This window comes from Nothobranchius furzeri, chromosome 2 (genome assembly GCF_043380555.1).
Source record: "Nothobranchius furzeri strain GRZ-AD chromosome 2, NfurGRZ-RIMD1, whole genome shotgun sequence".
Lineage (NCBI taxonomy): Eukaryota > Metazoa > Chordata > Actinopteri > Cyprinodontiformes > Nothobranchiidae > Nothobranchius > Nothobranchius furzeri.
In genome coordinates, this window is record NC_091742.1 from 29,674,424 (window position 1) to 29,694,542 (window position 20,119).

The 20,119-nt window shown below is 46.8% G+C and overlaps 1 protein-coding gene across 1 annotated transcript in view; it reads left to right on the forward strand.

The window, feature by feature from the left end:
- Positions 1 to 20,119, forward strand: part of pnocb (prepronociceptin b) — a 50,013-nt gene that overhangs the window by 11,489 nt on the left and 18,405 nt on the right. The window contains exon 2 of the mRNA XM_015948350.3: positions 18,591 to 18,837. Within this exon, the coding sequence (XP_015803836.3) occupies positions 18,700 to 18,837 (138 nt within the window). The 5' untranslated portion in view covers positions 18,591 to 18,699. The remainder of the gene's footprint in view (positions 1 to 18,590; positions 18,838 to 20,119) is intronic.

Consider the following 20,119-nt stretch of genomic DNA (forward strand, 5'->3'; position numbering starts at 1 on the left):
AATGAGATAACGCTGCTCATTTCATTTAATACTTTAGTCGCACACAAAGTTAATAACACAGCTAACTCATGCAATGACTTAGCATATTAGCTTGCTACGTGGCCAACATTATTCACCATGTCCGTCTTAAAAACATTTAAAACATTTAAGCAACTTTTATGGTGGCTACTTACATTTAGCTCAGTGGTGCAGAACCAGTGACTGTCAAGTGCAGATGCAGAACAGAAGCGCGACCTCCGACGGTTAATGCACCTCCAACCTTTGCTCTTCTGGTCTGCTGAGAAGCTTCGAGAGCCGACTGAGCAAATGCTACAAAATAAAAGCACTTCCTGTGCGTGTAATTTCACAATAATTCGTAATTTCATGCTTAATATGTTATTTAGGACAGGCAGACAGAGTACTTTTTTCATCCCTATGAAAATTATTTTTACAGAAGTCCAGTACCACTCAATACTCACTTGACTAGTTATTTCAAAATAAGGCAAAGATTCAAAAAAGGATAAACTTAATATGGAGGAAGTGATTGTGTTAAACAGAAAGGACATGTCAAAAAAAAAAGACTGATTTCAAAATATATAAAGCTTTGCAACAGGATTTGATTGTTAAGAATACAGATATTAAAGAAAAATGGGAACTGGAAGTGACCATAATGATAACAGATGAGGAATGGGAGGAAACACTTGAAGCAGGCCATGAACTAACTAATAGTCTGTCTTGGAGGGAATTTGAATGGAAGGTGAATAATATATACTTCTATATTATATATATATATATATATATATATATATATATATATAAGTATATATATTATATATACTTTAAAACTCCACTTATCATGTCTAAATAGTAATGTTTCAAATTTATGTTGGAGAAAATGCAGGCTAGTGGGAGACTTTTCACATATACTTTTGGACTGCCCTAAATTCATACCATTCTGGGAAGGTGTTAGGGAGAAATTGAAAGAACCTTGAAGGTGAAATTACAATTTAAGTTAAAATGGTTTGTACTGGGAATGCTATCTTACACACGTAATGGAGACATACTTAATCAAAATTCTGCTTATGACTGCCAAGAAGTGTATTACAGTTTTATGGCTGGACACAGAACCCCCAAGGGTGGCACAGTGGAGAGACAGAGTTAGACAGGTCTACAAAATGGAACAATTTAATGCAAGACTATGACTGGGACTAGGGAAATTTGAAAAAATTTGGGAACCTATAAAACAAATGTTAGAAAGATAGTACTCTCATGTGAAAATTATTATTATTAATTTTTTTTATTTATGTATTTTTGTCTTTTGGGTGAGTTATTTAGCTAGATCAAAGTAAAATGTAGAATGTAGTAGAGAGCAGATAAGATGAATACAGAGAAAGCTTGTCAGAACTATATGTAATGATTGGTGATTTGGTTAAGTTGGATAGATCTCATGGCCACAAGGAAATTCGAACTTTGTTCAGGGAAACACTGCCCTGGAGAAGGGAAGAAGAAATTCAAATGCATCTCCATGTAAATGTTGTTGTTCTAATTCAAAAATAAAAAGTTCCAAATATATATATATATATATTATATATATAAGTATATAATATATATATATATATATATATATATATATATATATATATATATATATATATATATATATATATATATATATACATACATACTTATATATTATATATATATATACATACTTATATATTATATATATATAAGTATATATATTATATATATATATTATATATATACTTATATATATTATATTATATAAGTATATATATATATATATATATATATATATATATATATATATATATATATATATATATATATATATATATATATATTAAGTATACTTATACATTACTTGGTGAAATATACTTCTGATAGAGTCAAGTACAAGTATAGTCTAAGTAAACTTTAATGTAAGTATGTATTAAAGTATACTTAGTAGTATTTAAAAAATGTACTCGGATAACTATACTTCTGATAAGTACATTGAAAGTAAACTTGGAAGTATACTGTATTCATTTTTAGTATACTTCAAGTATACTTCAGTGTACTTCTTTTTGGTAAGGGTAGACAGCAGTAGCATGGATAGACAGCAGTAGCATGGATAGCAGTAGCATGGATAGACAGCAGTAGCATGGATAGCAGTAGCATGGATAGACAGCAGTAGCATGGATAGACAACAGTAGCATGGATAGACAGCAGTAGCATGGATAGACAGCAGTAGCATGGATAGACAGCAGTAGCATGGATAGACAACAGTAGCATGGATAGACAGCAGTAGCATGGATAGACAGCAGTAGCATGGATAGACAGCAGTAGCATGGATAGACAGCAGTAGCATGGATAGACAACAGTAGCATGGATAGACAGCAGTAGCATGGATAGACAACAGTAGCATGGATAGACAGAAGTAGCATGGATAGACAGCAGTAGCATGGATAGACAGCAGTAGCATGGATAGACAGCAGTAGCATGGATAGACAGCAGTAGCATGGATAGACAGCAGTAGCATGGATAGACAGCAGTAGCATGGATAGACAGCAGTAGCATGGATAGCAGTAGCATGGATAGACAGCAGTAGCATGGATAGCAGTAGCATGGATAGACAACAGTAGCATGGATAGACAGCAGTAGCATGGATAGACAGCAGTAGCATGGATAGACAGCAGTAGCATGGATAGACAGCAGTAGCATGGATAGACAGCAGTAGCATGGATAGACAGCAGTAGCATGGATAGACAACAGTAGCATGGATAGACAGAAGTAGCATGGATAGACAGCAGTAGCATGGATAGACAGCAGTAGCATGGATAGACAGCAGTAGCATGGATAGACAGCAGTAGCATGGATAGACAGCAGTAGCATGGATAGCAGTAGCATGGATAGACAGCAGTAGCATGGATAGCAGTAGCATGGATAGACAACAGTAGCATGGATAGACAGCAGTAGCATGGATAGACAGCAGTAGCATGGATAGACAACAGTAGCATGGATAGACAGCAGTAGCATGGATAGACAGCAGTAGCATGGATAGACAGCAGTAGCATGGATAGACAACAGTAGCATGGATAGACAACAGTAGCATGGATAGACAGCAGTAGCATGGATAGACAGCAGTAGCATGGATAGACAGCAGTAGCATGGATAGCAGTAGCATGGATAGACAGCAGTAGCATGGATAGACAGCAGTAGCATGGATAGACAGCAGTAGCATGGATAGACAGCAGTGTGATGGTTGAGCAGCAGCAATCCAAATGAGAGGCAGCAGTATGTACAGTGAGGTATAGTGACACGTACGTGACTTCAGGCACATCCCTGAATACACCTTTTTCCCTCGAGGCTTGATCGCAGCACATCCTAGTGGCCAGTGGTGACCTCTGCACCCCCCCAGTCCAGGAAGCCGTGTGACACACCGGCGCAGTGGACTCATGACCTAACCCACTGATCAGTTTCAGGTACATACCGCTTGGGTGGCCGCCTTACCCTACCGGAGCTCGCTGGCTGGGAGGAGGGGGGTGATGGGCACTGTTCCGGGGTCTGCGCCGCTGGGGCAGCGTCCCTGTTGGCTACGTCTGGAGGATTCGGTACCGGCTGGGCAGTGCCGGGGTTTGTGCCTTGGGGCTCGGGTGGTGTGTGTGACTGATCTGGCAGGGGTCCCGCTGACCCCGGGTTGGTGGGACCTAAGTCGTGTATCTTGTCGTTGGACGCAGGCAGGGGCGCAGCGCTCTCTGGGTGAGTGCGAGGGGTGGCCGGGGTGAAGGCGCGGAGAAAGAGCCGGATGTGCAGGGTGAGGCGGCCAGACCCATCGACCCGACACGGTATTGGTCGTGTCCTAGTGACTCTACTACCACCCCAGATCTGTCCCATGCCCGCGGGCTACAGCTAACTAGGTTCTGGAGGAACACCGCCTCCCCGACTACGAGAGGGCGGAGCGGTCGTACGTGCTCTCTCAGAGACTCAGTGGTGCGGGCCATCCGAGTCCGGAGGGCCTCTTCCTTCGCCGCCCATGCCTGACGCCAGAGCAGACGGATGTGAGGGTTGGAGAACTTCTCCAGCCTATTAACAAATGACAGCGAGTCCCTGAGGGGGCGACCAAAGATGATTTGCGCGGGCGACAGGTCGCAGTCGGGGTCAGGCGTATTACGCAGTTGCAACATCGCACGCAGAAAGCGGTCATGGTCGAGGCTCCCGGTCGGGCCGGTGTTTGAGACTAGTAGACGCTTCGCCGTCTTGACAGCCACCTCCGCCCTTCCATTAGACTGGGGGAACCCAACCGAGGACACGCGGTGCTTGACCTGCCATAAGCGGAGGAAGTCCGCTGTGCGCCCTGCGGAGAACTCCGGGCCTCCGTCACTTGACATCTCCTCGGGCACACCAAACGTGTCTAAAAGTCAGATCTTTCACGCATCGTTTAGCACCAGCTGATGTCTACGTATCGTGTTGTGTTCCATCAGGCTGACTGTAGACTTTTATTTTTAGGGCATCTGTTTTCATGCTTCAACTAATGCGTAACTCATGCATGAATACATGATTAATGGCTGGATGAATTCATGTTTCCATCACAGAGCCACCTGTACATGTCAGGGACTGCCTCACACTCGGCGGTGAAGTCCCAGTCGACTGATCCGCCGCCGAGTGAGACCGTTTCTGCAAACATGATAATAATAGTAACACAACAGCAGTTGTAATGAGGTTCTCGAGGTACGGAAGAGGATTAGGGCCACTGAAAAGAAAAAAAAGAAGGAAAGAAATAATTCAGACTTTAATCTCAGAATTCAGACTTTTTTCCTCAAGATTATTAAAGTCAGAATTCTGAGATTGAAGTCTTGTCAGTGGCCCTAATCGTCTTCCATACCTGTGATACCTGTATGTAGGTTTGTTTAAAAGAATAACCTTAAATATATGTTATTTATTATTTATTTACCATCCAGTCACTTAGAAATCAGTTGCACATTTACTCTGTTGTTCGGTGCTCTGAGTAGTTAGATACCATTTATTTTGATAAAGAAATGAAAAAATGTGTAACTTTTAAAACTGAGTTCAGCGGTTAAGATGAACAGAGACGAGTTCGTGTGGTTCGTAGGAATCACACAAGTCCACCGCTTTCATTCCTGATGAGCAAAAGGAACTCATGATACGTTTATTCAGCAGCGGTCATCATGAGCTCAGTGACGTTAAATCATCTGCAGCCACGTTCTAAGCGGAGCGATCACAGCCGCCTGAAGCTGGTGCCGGTGGAACGTCCACACCTCCAGGATCCATCAGGATGGAAGGAGACACAAATAGACCCATCTACGAGCTAGCTCGGCGGCGTCTGGTGCTGAATAACTGTTGTACATCTCCTTTTGAGGTGCATCCTAAAAATAAATGGCAGCAGTGAATAAAAGTTTCATCTCCAACTCAGGAATGAGAAAAGCGGCTCCATGTCTGCAGTGAGCAAGCAAAGAGTATTTACATCAAGCCACAGACGACATTTAAAACTGGCGTAGACAGCAAGTGGTGCTGAGGCTGCTGAGAGGGTTTCATGCAAATGCAGAAGCTTCTGAAAGACAGAGACAAGGGTGGCATCAAGAAGTTTTGAGAATTAGTGAGCAACCTTACAGATTATGGCAGAGCAGCTAAAGCAGCTCCACCCTAGCTCTGCTGAGGGTGTCCAGTGAGGGCTGCTGCTGCCTTTGCTAACGTTTCACTTATCTTCCTGTTGGATCTCTCTGCTGCACGCTGGATCATCTATCTGCTCAGTGTTTGATGAAGAACCACAAATCATGAAATTGAGTATAACTGAATGTCATCAGCCAAGAAGCGGTAAGATCGATCAATGAACTTATTGAGAATCAGCCTGAGGCGGAGCAAATATAGAAGAAAAGGGACTGGTCCCAGAACCAAACCCTGGGGTACCCCACAGGCTTCTGTTCAGACTGCCGACAACATCCCCGTTTATCAGGATCCCCACAGTTGAACTGGACAAGGAAATCCCACAGCAGCGCGTAAGATCCTTATCTTCTTTTGTCCAACCGTTTGTACGGACCAGGAGTCACATTTGATTCTGTAAAAACTGCTTCTTTCATCTCTGGAACATCTGAAAACTGAAACCTTTCATTTCCAATTGGATCTGGAAATGGTAATTCATGCTTTTGTGTTACTGCGCCTGGACTACTGCAACGTCCTCTTAGCTGATCTAAGCCTTAAGCAGCGATGATGCTTACAACTGGAGCAGAATCCTGCTGCAGACAACATTCCCAATACTCTTGTCCTGGGCCTGGCCTCAGTTAGCTGGCTCCCCGTGAATTTCAGGGTTCATTTTAAAATCCTATCTTTAACTTTTAAAGCCGTGCACGATCAAGCTCCCACAAGTGTAACTGATCTGGTGAAGATCTACACTCCTGGGCGTTGGCTGACACCAGAAGGTCAGATACTCCTGGTGGTCCCAAAAACCCGCCTAAAGTCCTGTGGTTGCTGCTCCTTTGAAATATTTTACTTTTCATCGCTGTCGCTCGGACGAGGACCAATCAACGGAGGTTTCATTCACTGACCAATGAGCGGACAGGATGCTCCGTACCGCTCCGAGCAAACATGGAGAAGTTGGTACTTGCTGTGACGGATTTCCCAGAACTGTACAATATTTCTACCAAAGGATGTAGAATATTTATAGTAAAATCAAAAGTAAGATTTCACATAACTCTAGCAGCACCTTGTGAAACATCATATCTACCGCTTTATTAACTCTGAACCGCTTAAATAACCTTCATTCCCTCCAACCTGACACAGCCAATCAAAACAACGAAGATTCGATTTCACCATGGAGCAGAACGCGTAGACGGCTTTGCCGCGGTCGCCTCCCGTGTGTCGGGTAATAAAAGCGACGGCGATGAATTTCGCTGATCGCGGCCGTTTGTCGCCGCCCGTGTATCGAGCCCATTAGGCTCCGAGGCTGTGGAGCTCTCTCTTTGCTGTGTTGATTTCTTCTGTATTTAAAAACTCTTGAAAAGTTGTCACTTTAGACCTACTTTTATTGCTGGCCTTGTTCTCACATTTGCTTCTTGTTTTCTGTTTAACTGTGAAGCTCTTTGTGATTCAGACAGACGAACTAGCTACTGGTGGAACAGATTTGAAGGTTTTGATATTGGCTCCATGCTGTAGTTCTTTTTTAAAACACAGAGCAGTTCTGTTGACCTGTTTTCCCGCTACGTTTCGTTTGCGGCTGCAAACTTCCTCAGGCTGCCGCAAACAAAACGTAGCGGGAAAACAGGTCAACAGAACTGCTCTGTGTTTTACAAAAGAACTACAGCATGGAGTCAGAGACGCGACACAGCAAGAACACACCTAAGATGTGTGATATTGGTTTTAATGCACCTCAGGCCCTCCTTGTTGTGGTCAGCAGACTCATGTCTGGGTCCAGGGCTGGGTGAGTTTTCTCAGTAGCCAGTACGGGACTGTGGACTTTGCCCTTGGACAGCAGATTTGCCCCCCCCCCCCCCCCCCCCCCCCCCCCACACACACACACACACACACACACACACACACACACACACACACACACACACACTTTTTAAATCAAGATTTTTCTGGTTCTTCTGTGACAGCTTGTTGTTAGCATGTTTTATGATTGCTGTGTTCAGCACTTTGGGGCGGCCTGGAGTCAACTGGAAAGTGCTCTACAGATCAAATGGTGATGATGATGACTTTGGATCAAAACGTGAATGTGGACTTCTTCTTCACCTAGTTAGTAAACAGTAGAGATGTTTTCATAAGATGGAGCAATAAATAAAAGACAGAGTGGTTACACACACACACACACACACACACACACACACACACACACACACACACACACACACACACACACACACACACACACACACACACACACACACACACACACACACACACACACACACACACACACACACACACACACACACACACACACCAGGTCAGAGCACCAGATCCAGTGGGTGTGACGGCTGGAGGCACGGACCTACACACTCGCCTTTCTGCTTTCCTCTCAGTCATGATTCAGCCCTCGGCCGATTGCCGATTTTGGCCATCTTTGCCTATAAATGTGCAAACTATTTCAGATGTCCTTTAACACTTCAGGTCATTAGCATAATCAGTCCGACAGAGCAGCCAGCAGCCTGGGTGCAGGAAGCTAATGCATGATGGACTGCAGCGGGATGAGACTGGGATCAGTGGCAAACAGAGCGCCTTTTCCCAGAGGAGTGAAGATTCGTCCTGCAGCCCGGGAACGCGCTGCCCCCATGCAGGGCTGCATTAGGAGACAGATCTCTACGGTTCTCCAGCTGAACTAACCTTGCCCTCCTTAATGAACGCTGGCATGAAAGCAAACAGAAAATGGACTTTAACCAAGCGGCAGATGCTGCTCTATTTTTAGGTGCATCCTTCTGTTTGGCAGAGACGAATGCTTTTACCTGGCTCCTTCTGAAACAAATACATCGCCGTGCACTTCCATTAGCGCTAACAAAGACCTTGAAAACGGGACAGAAATGCTCCTCCTGTTGAATCGGCAGTCAGAAGAATGATAAAAGGGCCGCTGCTTTCATGCATTTGGTTTTGTTGACTGGGTACTTTTTTGTGTTTTGGTCTAAAATGGAGCAGAAATGTTTTCTCGCAGCGGTTTCTGGTCCAGCCAGGATGGGGAGTATTATCCTAACAGTTTCTTTCAGAATGAAAGAGAAATGCTCTCGCTACGTATTTTATTTGATAAAAACCTTAGAGACAGACAACAGGGTGAATGTGAGTGGGATTAATGTAGCCTGTAGACTTGAACTACTAAAGCTAAATTAGCATTAGCAGCTTAGATAACAGGTGGCGAGGGCGTCAAGGTGTCATGAATGTGTTTGAGAAGAAAAAGCTTGGCGCTTGGTTCTGACAAAGCCTTGACGCACTCTATCTCATCCATTAGTTGTCTGCGTGAAGCTGAAAAGCAGAAAGGAGTCTGCTAATGTGTAGATAACCCAGAGGTCCCCGTGCGTCTGTCTCCCGTCCTACTGCCTCTGTTGCCTCCTGTTCTTCTTTCTTCCTCCACTCACCTCCCCGTGCTTTTCCCTCTCTCCATCGAAACATGGCTGAAACCTCCGACCACCTGGGACTTATGGCACAAAGGCTCAGGTCTCCTCCTTCAGTGATGCTAACGGTCCTTCACCAAGCCCAGAAGCCAACGCAGGTGGGCAGCACGAGGATGTGGTCGCTCTGTGAGGAGGGAAAGACGATTAAAATATCTGCTCTACCAACAACATCTCAAGGACCATTAGGGGTACCTGATTTATCTTCATGTGCTGAGATTCATGAGTGTTTTATGGCTTCACACTTTGTGACTGCTGGTGGGAAACGCATTGATGGGAGATAATGGGCCAGTGAAGTGGGGTGTAGTGTGTGAGCGACGGGCCAAAGGAGCCAATGGGTTCCTCAGAAGGTTTAAACTCAACCTATTTCAACACACCTGTTGGCTCTCAAGCATTGGCTGGAAGGGCTCTCCTCTGGTTGGCTATTTCAGTTTTCAGCAAACCGTCTTTTGTCGCCGCCAGCTCTCGGGAGTTTTGGGAAGAAGATGTGAACTTAGTGCTCCAACAACCATTCTGTCCTGTTTCCGTTTCTTTTAATGAAGAACCTAAAAACCTTCAAATGTGAACTTTGACTAAATCTTGTTGCATTTATCACACTGTTGGACTGGGGTTACGTCATCTCTCGTCATCTGATCAAATGTGTATCATTTTTAATTCAAAGCTGATTATGATTAGGTCCATTTTCACTAGAAGAGAAAAACACCTGCTGCACACAGCTGGTCCGGGCAGTTGTTTTATAGCTCATACCTGTCGCGTTGAGGGGATGGTTAGGACCCAAAGTGCAGATTACCCAGACGACAAGAGGCAGGAGATGATGTAAAGTAAATATCCTTTATTTTGCAGGACAAACAAAAATAAATCCAAAGACAGTGAGCCAAAAGTCCAAAAGTCCAAAAACCCTGGTAACAAGAACAAAAGCTCACTTAGAGCACAAAGTCCAAAAGTCCTGGAACTCAGGACACCGTAAGCTCACTTGGAGCACAAAAATCTGGAGACATAAGCTCACATAGAGCACGAAACAACGCTGACAACCATACAATGGACCCAACACAGACAAGGCAGGGGTAATTAGGGAAACAGGCAGCAGGCAGCAGGTGTGTGGAGTAGGGTTGTCACGGTAACCGGTATAGCGGTAAACCCCGGTAAAAAAGTTGACAATAAAAATAACCGTCCAGTTTTTAATAAACTATATTATCTCGGTGGGTTTACCGTGGCCGCGGTTTCGGCGCGATGACCCTTACCAGCCACCGTCGCTTCAGCTGAAGTTCCCGCGGCGCACACACGCACTTTTTAGTTTGCAACCAAAACTTTGAAGCTGAAATAATGGCGGAAGGAGGAGACGGCAGCGCCCAGGACATCCATCAGCCCTCAAAGAAGATTAAATCGGAAGTATGGGCATATTTTGGATTTCTGAAAAATGCTGAGGGACAGTTAATAGAAGACGGCTATCCCGTTTGCAGAACGTGCAGGAAACAAGTGTCTGCAGAAGGCAGCAACACTTCGAATCTAATGGCACATCTGCGTGACGATCACCCACGTCTCTACAGCCAGTGCAAGGTAAGCTAACATTAGCATTTTAGCTTAAATGCATGACGTGAGGACTTTTGGTTGAGGGAGAATGCAACGAGTCACTATACACTGCAGCCGCAGCGTCCTCTGCCAGCATTTAAACCGTGTCACGGACACCCTGTTGCTGAATGAAGCATCTTATTTGTTGATGATGAAGAGAAATATACAATTAGTTCCTTGTCATTGATTTGTTTACTTATTCAATGCCATTTATACTTGAACATTTGGATTTGATTACATAGTGTAGTAGTTATTTTAGTCATTTGTTTAAAGTGGCTATTTATTTTAAATACATATTTTTTAAGGTTGACTTGTACAGTGCTCAAGTCAAGTGTGGACTGGAGTTTTAGATTTTCATTTTGATAATGAAGAAAACAAGTATATGAGAAAACAAGTGGTGTTTCTTTGATTTGTTTACATATTGTTTATGTTTTGAATGTTTGGATTTGTATAATTTAAACCTGCACTGACTACTGTAACATGTTCCAGAAAAAGAAGCTATTTGTTCCTTTACTTGTGAAAAGTTGCACTTTTGCTAAGGCTTTGTGTTATTTTAGGTTTAATAAACACTGTTAAACCTTTTCAGAACTATTTCAGTTTGTGTAGAACAGGACTATCAATGCTTTCTGAACATATGCAACACCGTTTAAAAAATACCGCGATAATACCGAAAACCGTGATAATTTTGGTCACAATAACCGTGAGGTTAAATTTTCATACCGTGACAACCCTAGTGTGGAGTGAGGGCTGGAGGGAAGGCAGGTGAATCTGATTATCTAAATGGGGGAAACAGAACCAGAGGAGGGCAAATAAACCTGAAACTCTAAAACACAAAACTAAACCTAAAGACTGAGGGCAGGACTCACACACACACACACACACACACACGCACGCACGCACGCACGCACGCACACACACACACTCACACTCACACTCACTCACACTCACACTCACACTCACACACACACACTCACACTCACACGCACACACACACACACACACTCACACGCACACACACACACACACACACGCACACACACACGCGCACACACACACACTAAATTCTGAACCCAGGATGCTGATGTTGTTTTCCCTGATCAACTCGTCGTGTCTGGATTGTGTTCTGCTTGCTGAAAGCCTCAACCACAGCTTGAATGTGTGAGGCTGACAAAGGGACGTCTTGTCTGATTACTAAAGCATGAATGTTGCACCGCTTTGCTCATTAATAAGTGGTGTTGACAAAAAGCGTCTGGCAGAAGCAGCGAATGCCACTTCCTATTAGCACACCTTATTAATGTGTGAAAGGCTCGTGATGCTGGAGCGTGTCCAGCGCCCACACCATCGCTCACGCCGCGCCGCTGCACTCATTTGTTTAACTTAGAAAGGGCCACTTAACGGGAACATAACAATACCAAATGGGCTGAGTCAGCAGGCTGCTAAATGATCATTACACAAAACGTTTCAGCACACAAACAGGCCTCCCAATGATTTCCCATAAAGACGTTCATAAATGGGCTGGAGTCATGCACCACTTGTTTCATGTGGCATTGACTACAAGTGCTAATGTGACAGAGTGGTTTTCACCCGTTCATTTATTTCTACCTGCTTGAAACCATCGATGCAACGTCCATGCTGGTGATGCTCTAGGATCTCTGTCACTTGCATCGATACGGTGTTCTGACAGCGGGAGTGTTGTGCTGCCACTCAGAGGGACTCGTGACACCCGCCTGATTCCCACGGGTCAACAACACGAAGAGGCCGTTGACTCGGTGGGCTGTGTGTGGACTTTTCCTCACACAGAGGCCATGAGCATGGCTGTTATGAAAGAGGAACATGATCTACGATCAAATGCTCTTTATTCACTAGCTTTCTTTACCTGTTGGGAGGAAGTTGTTGACGAAACTATTTTGTGTTCTTCAAACCAAAGAACTCTCGTCTCGGCTCTATCTGATGAACTCAGTTAGTTTGGGATTTGTTTGATTTTCTCAATAAGTTTTCAGACATTAAGAAGTTTGTTGTTTAATAAAGTCATTCCTGTTTTACTCCCACTAGTTTTACCCTGTCTGACTCCCATTCCTGTCTGACTCCTGTTCCTGTCTGATTCCCTTTCCTGTCTGACTCTCGTTCCTGTCTGACTCTCGTTCCTGTCTGACTCTCGTTCCTGTCTGACTCTCGTTCCTGTCTGACTCCCGTTCCTGTCTGACTCTCGTTCCTGTCTGATTCCCGTTCCTGTCTGATTCCCGTTCCTGTCTGATTCCCGTTCCTGTCTGACTCCCGTTCCTGTCTTACTCCCGTTCCTGTCTGACTCCCGTTCCTGTCTGATTCCCGTTCCTGTCTGATTCCCGTTCCTGTCTGATTCCCGTTCCTGTCTGATTCCCGTTCCTGTCTGACTCCCGTTCCTGTCTGACTCCCGTTCCTGTCTGACTCCCGTTCCTGTCTGACTCCCGTTCCTGTCTGATTCCCGTTCCTGTCTGATTCCCGTTCCTGTCTGACTCCCGTTCCTGTCTGACTCCCATTCCTGTCTGACTCCCGTTCCTGTCTGATTCCCGTTCCTGTCTGACTCCCGTTCCTGTCTGACTCCCGTTCCTGTCTGACTCCCGTTCCTGTCTGACTCCCGTTCCTGTCTGACTCCCGTTCCTGTCTGATTCCCGTTCCTGTCTGATTCCCGTTCCTGTCTTACTCCCGTTCCTGTCTGACTCCCGTTCCTGTCTGATTCCCGTTCCTGTCTGATTCCCGTTCCTGTCTGATTCCCGTTCCTGTCTGACTCCCGTTCCTGTCTGACTCCCGTTCCTGTCTGACTCCCGTTCCTGTCTGACTCCCGTTCCTGTCTGATTCCCGTTCCTGTCTGATTACCGTTCCTGTCTGACTCCCGTTCCTGTCTGATTCCCGTTCCTGTCTGACTCCCGTTCCTGTCTGACTCCCGTTCCTGTCTGATTCCCGTTCCTGTCTGACTCCCGTTCCTGTCTGACTCGTTCCCGTCTGACTCGTTCCCGTCTGACTCGTTCCCGTCTGACTCTCGTTCCCGTCTGACTCCCGTTCCTGTCTGACTCCCGTTCCTGTCTGACTCCCGTTCCTGTCTGACTCCCGTTCCTGTCTGACTCCCGTTCCTGTCTGACTCCCGTTCCTGTCTGACTCCCGTTCCTGTCTGACTCCCGTTCCTGTCTGATTCCCGTTCCTGTCTGACTCGTTCCTGTCTGACTCGTTCCTGTCTGACTCTCGTTCCTGTCTGACTCCCGTTCCTGTCTGACTCCCGTTCCTGTCTGATTCCCGTTCCTGTCTGATTCCCGTTCCTGTCTGACTCGTTCCTGTCTGACTCTCGTTCCTGTCTGACTCCCGTTCCTGTCTGACTCCCGTTCCTGTCTGACTCCCGTTCCTGTCTGATTCCCGTTCCTGTCTGACTCCCGTTCCTGTCTGATTCCCGTTCCTGTCTGACTCGTTCCTGTCTGACTCTCGTTCCTGTCTGACTCGTTCCTGTCTGACTCTCGTTCCTGTCTGACTCCCGTTCCTGTCTGACTCCCGTTCCTGTCTGATTCCCGTTCCTGTCTGATTCCCGTTCCTGTCTGACTCCCGTTCCTGTCTGACTCGTTCCTGTCTGACTCTCGTTCCTGTCTGACTCCCGTTCCTGTCTGACTCCCGTTCCTGTCTGATTCCCGTTCCTGTCTGATTACCGTTCCTGTCTGACTCCCGTTCCTGTCTGATTCCCGTTCCTGTCTGACTCCCGTTCCTGTCTGACTCCCGTTCCTGTCTGATTCCCGTTCCTGTCTGACTCCCGTTCCTGTCTGACTCGTTCCCGTCTGACTCGTTCCCGTCTGACTCGTTCCCGTCTGACTCTCGTTCCCGTCTGACTCCCGTTCCTGTCTGACTCCCGTTCCTGTCTGACTCCCGTTCCTGTCTGACTCCCGTTCCTGTCTGACTCCCGTTCCTGTCTGACTCCCGTTCCTGTCTGACTCCCGTTCCTGTCTGACTCCCGTTCCTGTCTGATTCCCGTTCCTGTCTGACTCGTTCCTGTCTGACTCGTTCCTGTCTGACTCTCGTTCCTGTCTGACTCCCGTTCCTGTCTGACTCCCGTTCCTGTCTGATTCCCGTTCCTGTCTGATTCCCGTTCCTGTCTGACTCGTTCCTGTCTGACTCCCGTTCCTGTCTGATTCCCGTTCCTGTCTGATTCCCGTTCCTGTCTGACTCCCGTTCCTGTCTGATTCCCGTTCCTGTCTGACTCGTTCCTGTCTGACTCTCGTTCCTGTCTGACTCGTTCCTGTCTGACTCCCGTTCCTGTCTGATTCCCGTTCCTGTCTGACTCGTTCCTGTCTGACTCCCGTTCCTGTCTGACTCCCGTTCCTGTCTGACTCCCGTTCCTGTCTGACTCCCGTTCCTGTCTGACTCCCGTTCCTGTCTGATTCCCGTTCGATTCCCGTTCCTGTCTGATTCCTGTTCCTGTCCCGGTGTACTCCTTGGTTTTTTTGCTTCAGTCTTCCTGTTTACTTCGGTATCTGGGACATGTTCCCTGGTTTGCCTTATTTCCTTATTTAGGAGTCCTACTGAGAGGTGATGGGAAGCGTAACTCTTTTCTGAGACCTGGATTATTATTCATCAAACTAAGACCTGGATCTTTCAGTCCAACTTCCTTCCTCTGACAGAGACGTCTTTTTCAGCTCCCAGGATTGATAGGAATTAACTCATTCAAGCCCAAACTGTGACTAAAAAAATATCAACACTGATTAAATCAGGTATTGTAGAAAAGATTTGCTCACATGGAGGGGGCGGCCTTAAAATGCACACTGCCGCCAACCACTAGAGGGCACTTTGGTTCCTTTTGAGTTACACGTTTGAGTGTTCCTCAGTGCCAAGGAACCTCGCCTTGCTGTCTTGACCCCGCCCCAGGTGCCTAGAAGACGCATCATTAGGAACGGCCAAGGCCTGTTCCAATGTTGGTGTACTACTGAGGCGTCTGTTCCCCGTTTGTTAGCCGTTTAGCTAGCTGATTAAGGATACACGGGTGGTGTCTTGCAGCCTGGCCTTGGTCAAAGATTTCCCAGAATGCAGTGCAGAATTTTCAAACAACACATTCTCACACCTGAAGCGTTGAAAATTGGTGACGGGTGACCAAGCATTTGTTTCCGACGTATTAGGACTCCCAACGGGTCGGAAAGGCGACACGCTGAGCCAGCACCCTCACCCACATCCTAACCTTATCCCAGGTTCTTGTTCTGAACTTCCCGTTAACCGTGTTTCAGAGGAACGTTACAACTAGAAGCAAAGTTTTGCATGCGCAAGAATGTTAAGGTTAGGATGGAGGTGAGGGGGAGGTTAAATAGCAAGAGAGTGAAGGTCACAGTTTGGTGGAATCTGTTTTACCGAGGCAGTCGGAAAACGACGCTCTGGCACAGCGCATCCCGACGCGCTGTAAACTTGCGAATAGTTGGGAATTTCCCCTGTGTAGTGGATTTGCTGCTCTTAGACAAGGCTGCTTGTGAGTGACACACGCATTTGACCCTCATCACATGCTCTCGTGCCACACCTCTAGTAGCTCACACTGAAGAATCAGCCCCCCCCACCCTCGCTCTCATGCATTCATGAGAATCAGCTGCTCTAAATCCGAGACCATGGTCGAGTCGGAAAAGGGTAGAATTCCTTCTCCAGGTCAGGATTGACATCCTTCTCCGAGTGGAGTTGAACTGCTGCGTCTGCAGTGATGCGGGCGTTGTACCGGTCTGTCGCGGTGAAGAGAGAGCTGAGTCAGAAGGCGAAGCTCTCGATTCACCAGCTGATCTACGTTCCTGCCCTCACCTATGGTCATGAGCTTTGGGTAGGGACCGAAAGAACGAGATCGCGGATACAAGCGGCTGAAATGAGTTTTCTCCGCAGAGTGGCTGGGCTCTCCCTTAGAGATAGGGTGAGAAGTTCGGTCATCCGGGAGGGGCATGGAGTAGACCTGCTGCACATTGAGAGGAGCCAGTTGAGGTGGCTCGGGCATCTGGTCAGGATGCCTCCTGGACGCCTCCCTGGTGAGGTTTTATGGGCACGTCCAACCGGGAGGAGACCTAAAGGAAGACCCAGGACACGGGGGAGGGACTCTGTCTCTCACCTGGCCAGGGAACGCCTTGGGATTCCCCCGGAGGAGCTGACCCAGGTGGCTGGGGAGAGGGAAGTCTGGGCCTCTCGCCTTAGGCTGCTGCCCCGGCGACCCGGCTCCGGATAAGTGGCAGAAAATGGATGAATGGATGAATATTTATTATGTACTAGCTGTCTGTTTTATAAAAGGTGGTTTTTAGGTGGGTAAGCACTTCCTCAGCACAAATGAACGCACCGGGGCCGAATGGAGACCCATCTAAAATGGCAGCTGGCCACCATGGCAGCTTCAATCAGTGATGGTAACAGAAGAGACTCGACAGGCAGCGCCAGGCCACCGGGCACGTGTCTGTGGACAGGAGTGCACCAGTTCACACAAGAGAGCTCACGCTGTTGTGTTTCACAAAGACAACATAACAAAGATGGTTTGTAGCAGCGATGTCTCCGTTTTCAAAACCTAACACGTTTTAACCTTTTTAACATGAATTAACTTGTTGTATTTATTAATTCATCCCATATTGAACTTAATGACTGTCTGCGGCCTAAAGACAGCACAGAGCGTTAGTCAGGGTGATCTCGGGGACATCGTCCTTCTGCTGCTGCTGGAGACAGGTCAGACATGATTAGAGACATGAGTCAAGAGTCAGACAGCATCGATCATCCCTAATTCTCACCGTTTGTTCTACGAGTTGAAAAACAGACTCGTCCTTTTATTAAAGGAACGCTTGTCTATCACTGCATGAAGAATACTTTCTTAGATGTTGATGTTCCTTCATGAACTCTCTTCTTCTTGAAGAGGAGGCTTGAGTTCCTCAGACGATGTTGCGGTGGTGGTTCTTCTAGTCGTGCTGCCCGTTACTGACCCAGTCCTAGTCATGTCCCCGTCACAAAACCAGTCAACAGCCAGCTAAACACGGAGAATACATCAGATAAAAACGGAGCCATAATAACTGAACAAAGGAAAGCCTACACAGGTGGACAGACACACACCTGTCTGGCTGACAGGTAAATGATCTCGCTTTTGTTTCTGCTGCTCTGAACATCTAGTCTCAAAAACTCATTTTTATTCCCTTTCACTCCGGTGATTCAGAATAAACGACTCCTTGTTCACAGAACAGAAACAGAAGCATTTCTTTGGGTTGTTCATCTAAAACCAGCTTTGGTGTGCGACTTCACGAACCTGCAGGTGAAATATGAAATGTTCCTGCTGAGGAAACAGCCTCTGCAGGCACTCTGTGATGTCCCGAGTGTTTCTCTTCCCCTCTCTGTTATTAGCTGATACGGTGGTGTGTGATGGAATAAATGCAGTGAAGGTCAAGGAACACACACCGCAGCTGCTTCACACACTCGTATCCAGAATCAGACACCAGAACCCGGTGAAGTGCATTCACCTTACTTCCTCCTTCAGCTTATTTAAGCGTCTCTGTCAACATTTTCAGTCAGATATTTCACACGGTTGCATTTCTAGTCTTTCCTGTCCCGTTTCTATCCCTGGATTCTCTGTAAGGTGAAATAAAGCGGTTGCGCTGCACGACTTTTGCTGCCTGCCACACACCAGAGCTGTGGTTTGAGCTGATCTCATCAACCAGATATGAACTCTTATAAACAGCGTTTGTTAGGAGGATCCAATCAGCCCTCCAGCAGCCGATCCTTCCTGCCCACTGGAAAATACCCATTTTCTGTCCATTTATTGCCTCGGGTTGTGCTCTCCTTTAATCCCACCTCTGCTGTCCATCTCCTGGTGTTGGCTCAACACTCGTCCACCAACGCTTAACCGACCACACAGATCCAGCTAATTGTCTGCAACAGAAAAGGGAACTGATGCGATATTGCTGTCACCCTGTGCTCTCTCTCTCTCTGCAGGCTGGAAGCAGATCCCATAAGGGTTTACCACCCAGATTCTCCGGCCGTGCTTAGACTCTCCTACCTGCTGGGCTCTGGTTTGTCCCTGCCCGTCTGGCTGCGCTGAGCCATGAAGATCCCTCTGTGGTGCCTGCTGGTTCTGATGGGATGTCTCTTCGCCCCTGTACACTGTGACTGTCAGGGGGAATGTGTGGCCTGTGGTCTGCTCCTACAACAGCAGCAGCTGCAAGAAGCGTTCAATACCATAGTGAGTACATATGTGTGTGTGTGGTTGTTGGTCTGTGCATGTCACTGTCATTAGCATCTTCTGATTGCCTTGTCAGCACTGGAGGTAGGAGGCGGAGTCCCATGTGTTCTGCTAGCTGGTGGTAGAGGTACAAAGTCATGTCTTTTTCATGTTGATTCCAGTTGTGGACCACCATCCAGTCCCAACTACAAACAGGTGTGATGCAGAGCATGATACCGTGTTCTTTATCAAGCTTCTAGTGCTACCAGGAGTGTGCCAGTCACACGCTGGCACCACTGGTACACATTAGAGCGGGCAACACCACCACCAAGTGTTCCAGATGCAAATGTTTTAATGAGCAGTCCTTTAAAGCAACACGTTTACCGCTTCTCCCTCCTACTGTGTGAAAGTGGAATAACAACCCTGCCGCCTGCTGTAGCTAGCAGTAACAAGGTAACTAGCAGTAACGCTAATATGCGCTAACTCAATTCAATTCAAAAATACTTTATTAATCCCAGAGGGAAATTGATTACTGATACTAGAGTAAACCCCAAAATAAAAGGATCCATACTGTTTGACAAAAACTTACAAGTCCAGTAGCAACAAAGCCAGGTCACCATCAGTCTGTGATTTTGTAGCCTCCTTTAGCTCCCCCAACATAGGCCACGCTGATGCTCACGCTGGCTTTAGCTCTTTGCTTCACCTCCACAGACATTGCTCTTTGACTTTTACTTCCAGGCTCTGTCATGATGCCCAAAAAAATAAAGTACATCTTCCTTCTCTTGTGCTTTTTGTTGACGATTGGTGAACTGAAACTGCTAATGGCTAGTCGTTATTTTAGCTACTAGCACAGTAAACAGCTATTGTCTTAAAGATACAGTCCTCCCGCTAGTGTTCTTAGCTAAACCACAACACTGCTGAGTGTGTAGCAGGGGACTACACACACACACACGCACACACACACGCACGCACGCACACACACACACACGCACGCACGCACGCACACACACACACACACACACACACGCACGCACGCACGCACACACACGCACACACACACACACGCACACACGCACGCACACACACACACACACACACACACGCACACACGCACACACACGCACGCACGCACGCACGCACACGCACACACACACACACGCACACACGCACGCACACACACGCACACACGCACACACACACACGCACGCACGCGCGCGCACGCACGCACGCACGCACGCACGCACGCACGCACGCACACACACACACACACACACACGCACGCACACACACACACACACAGCTT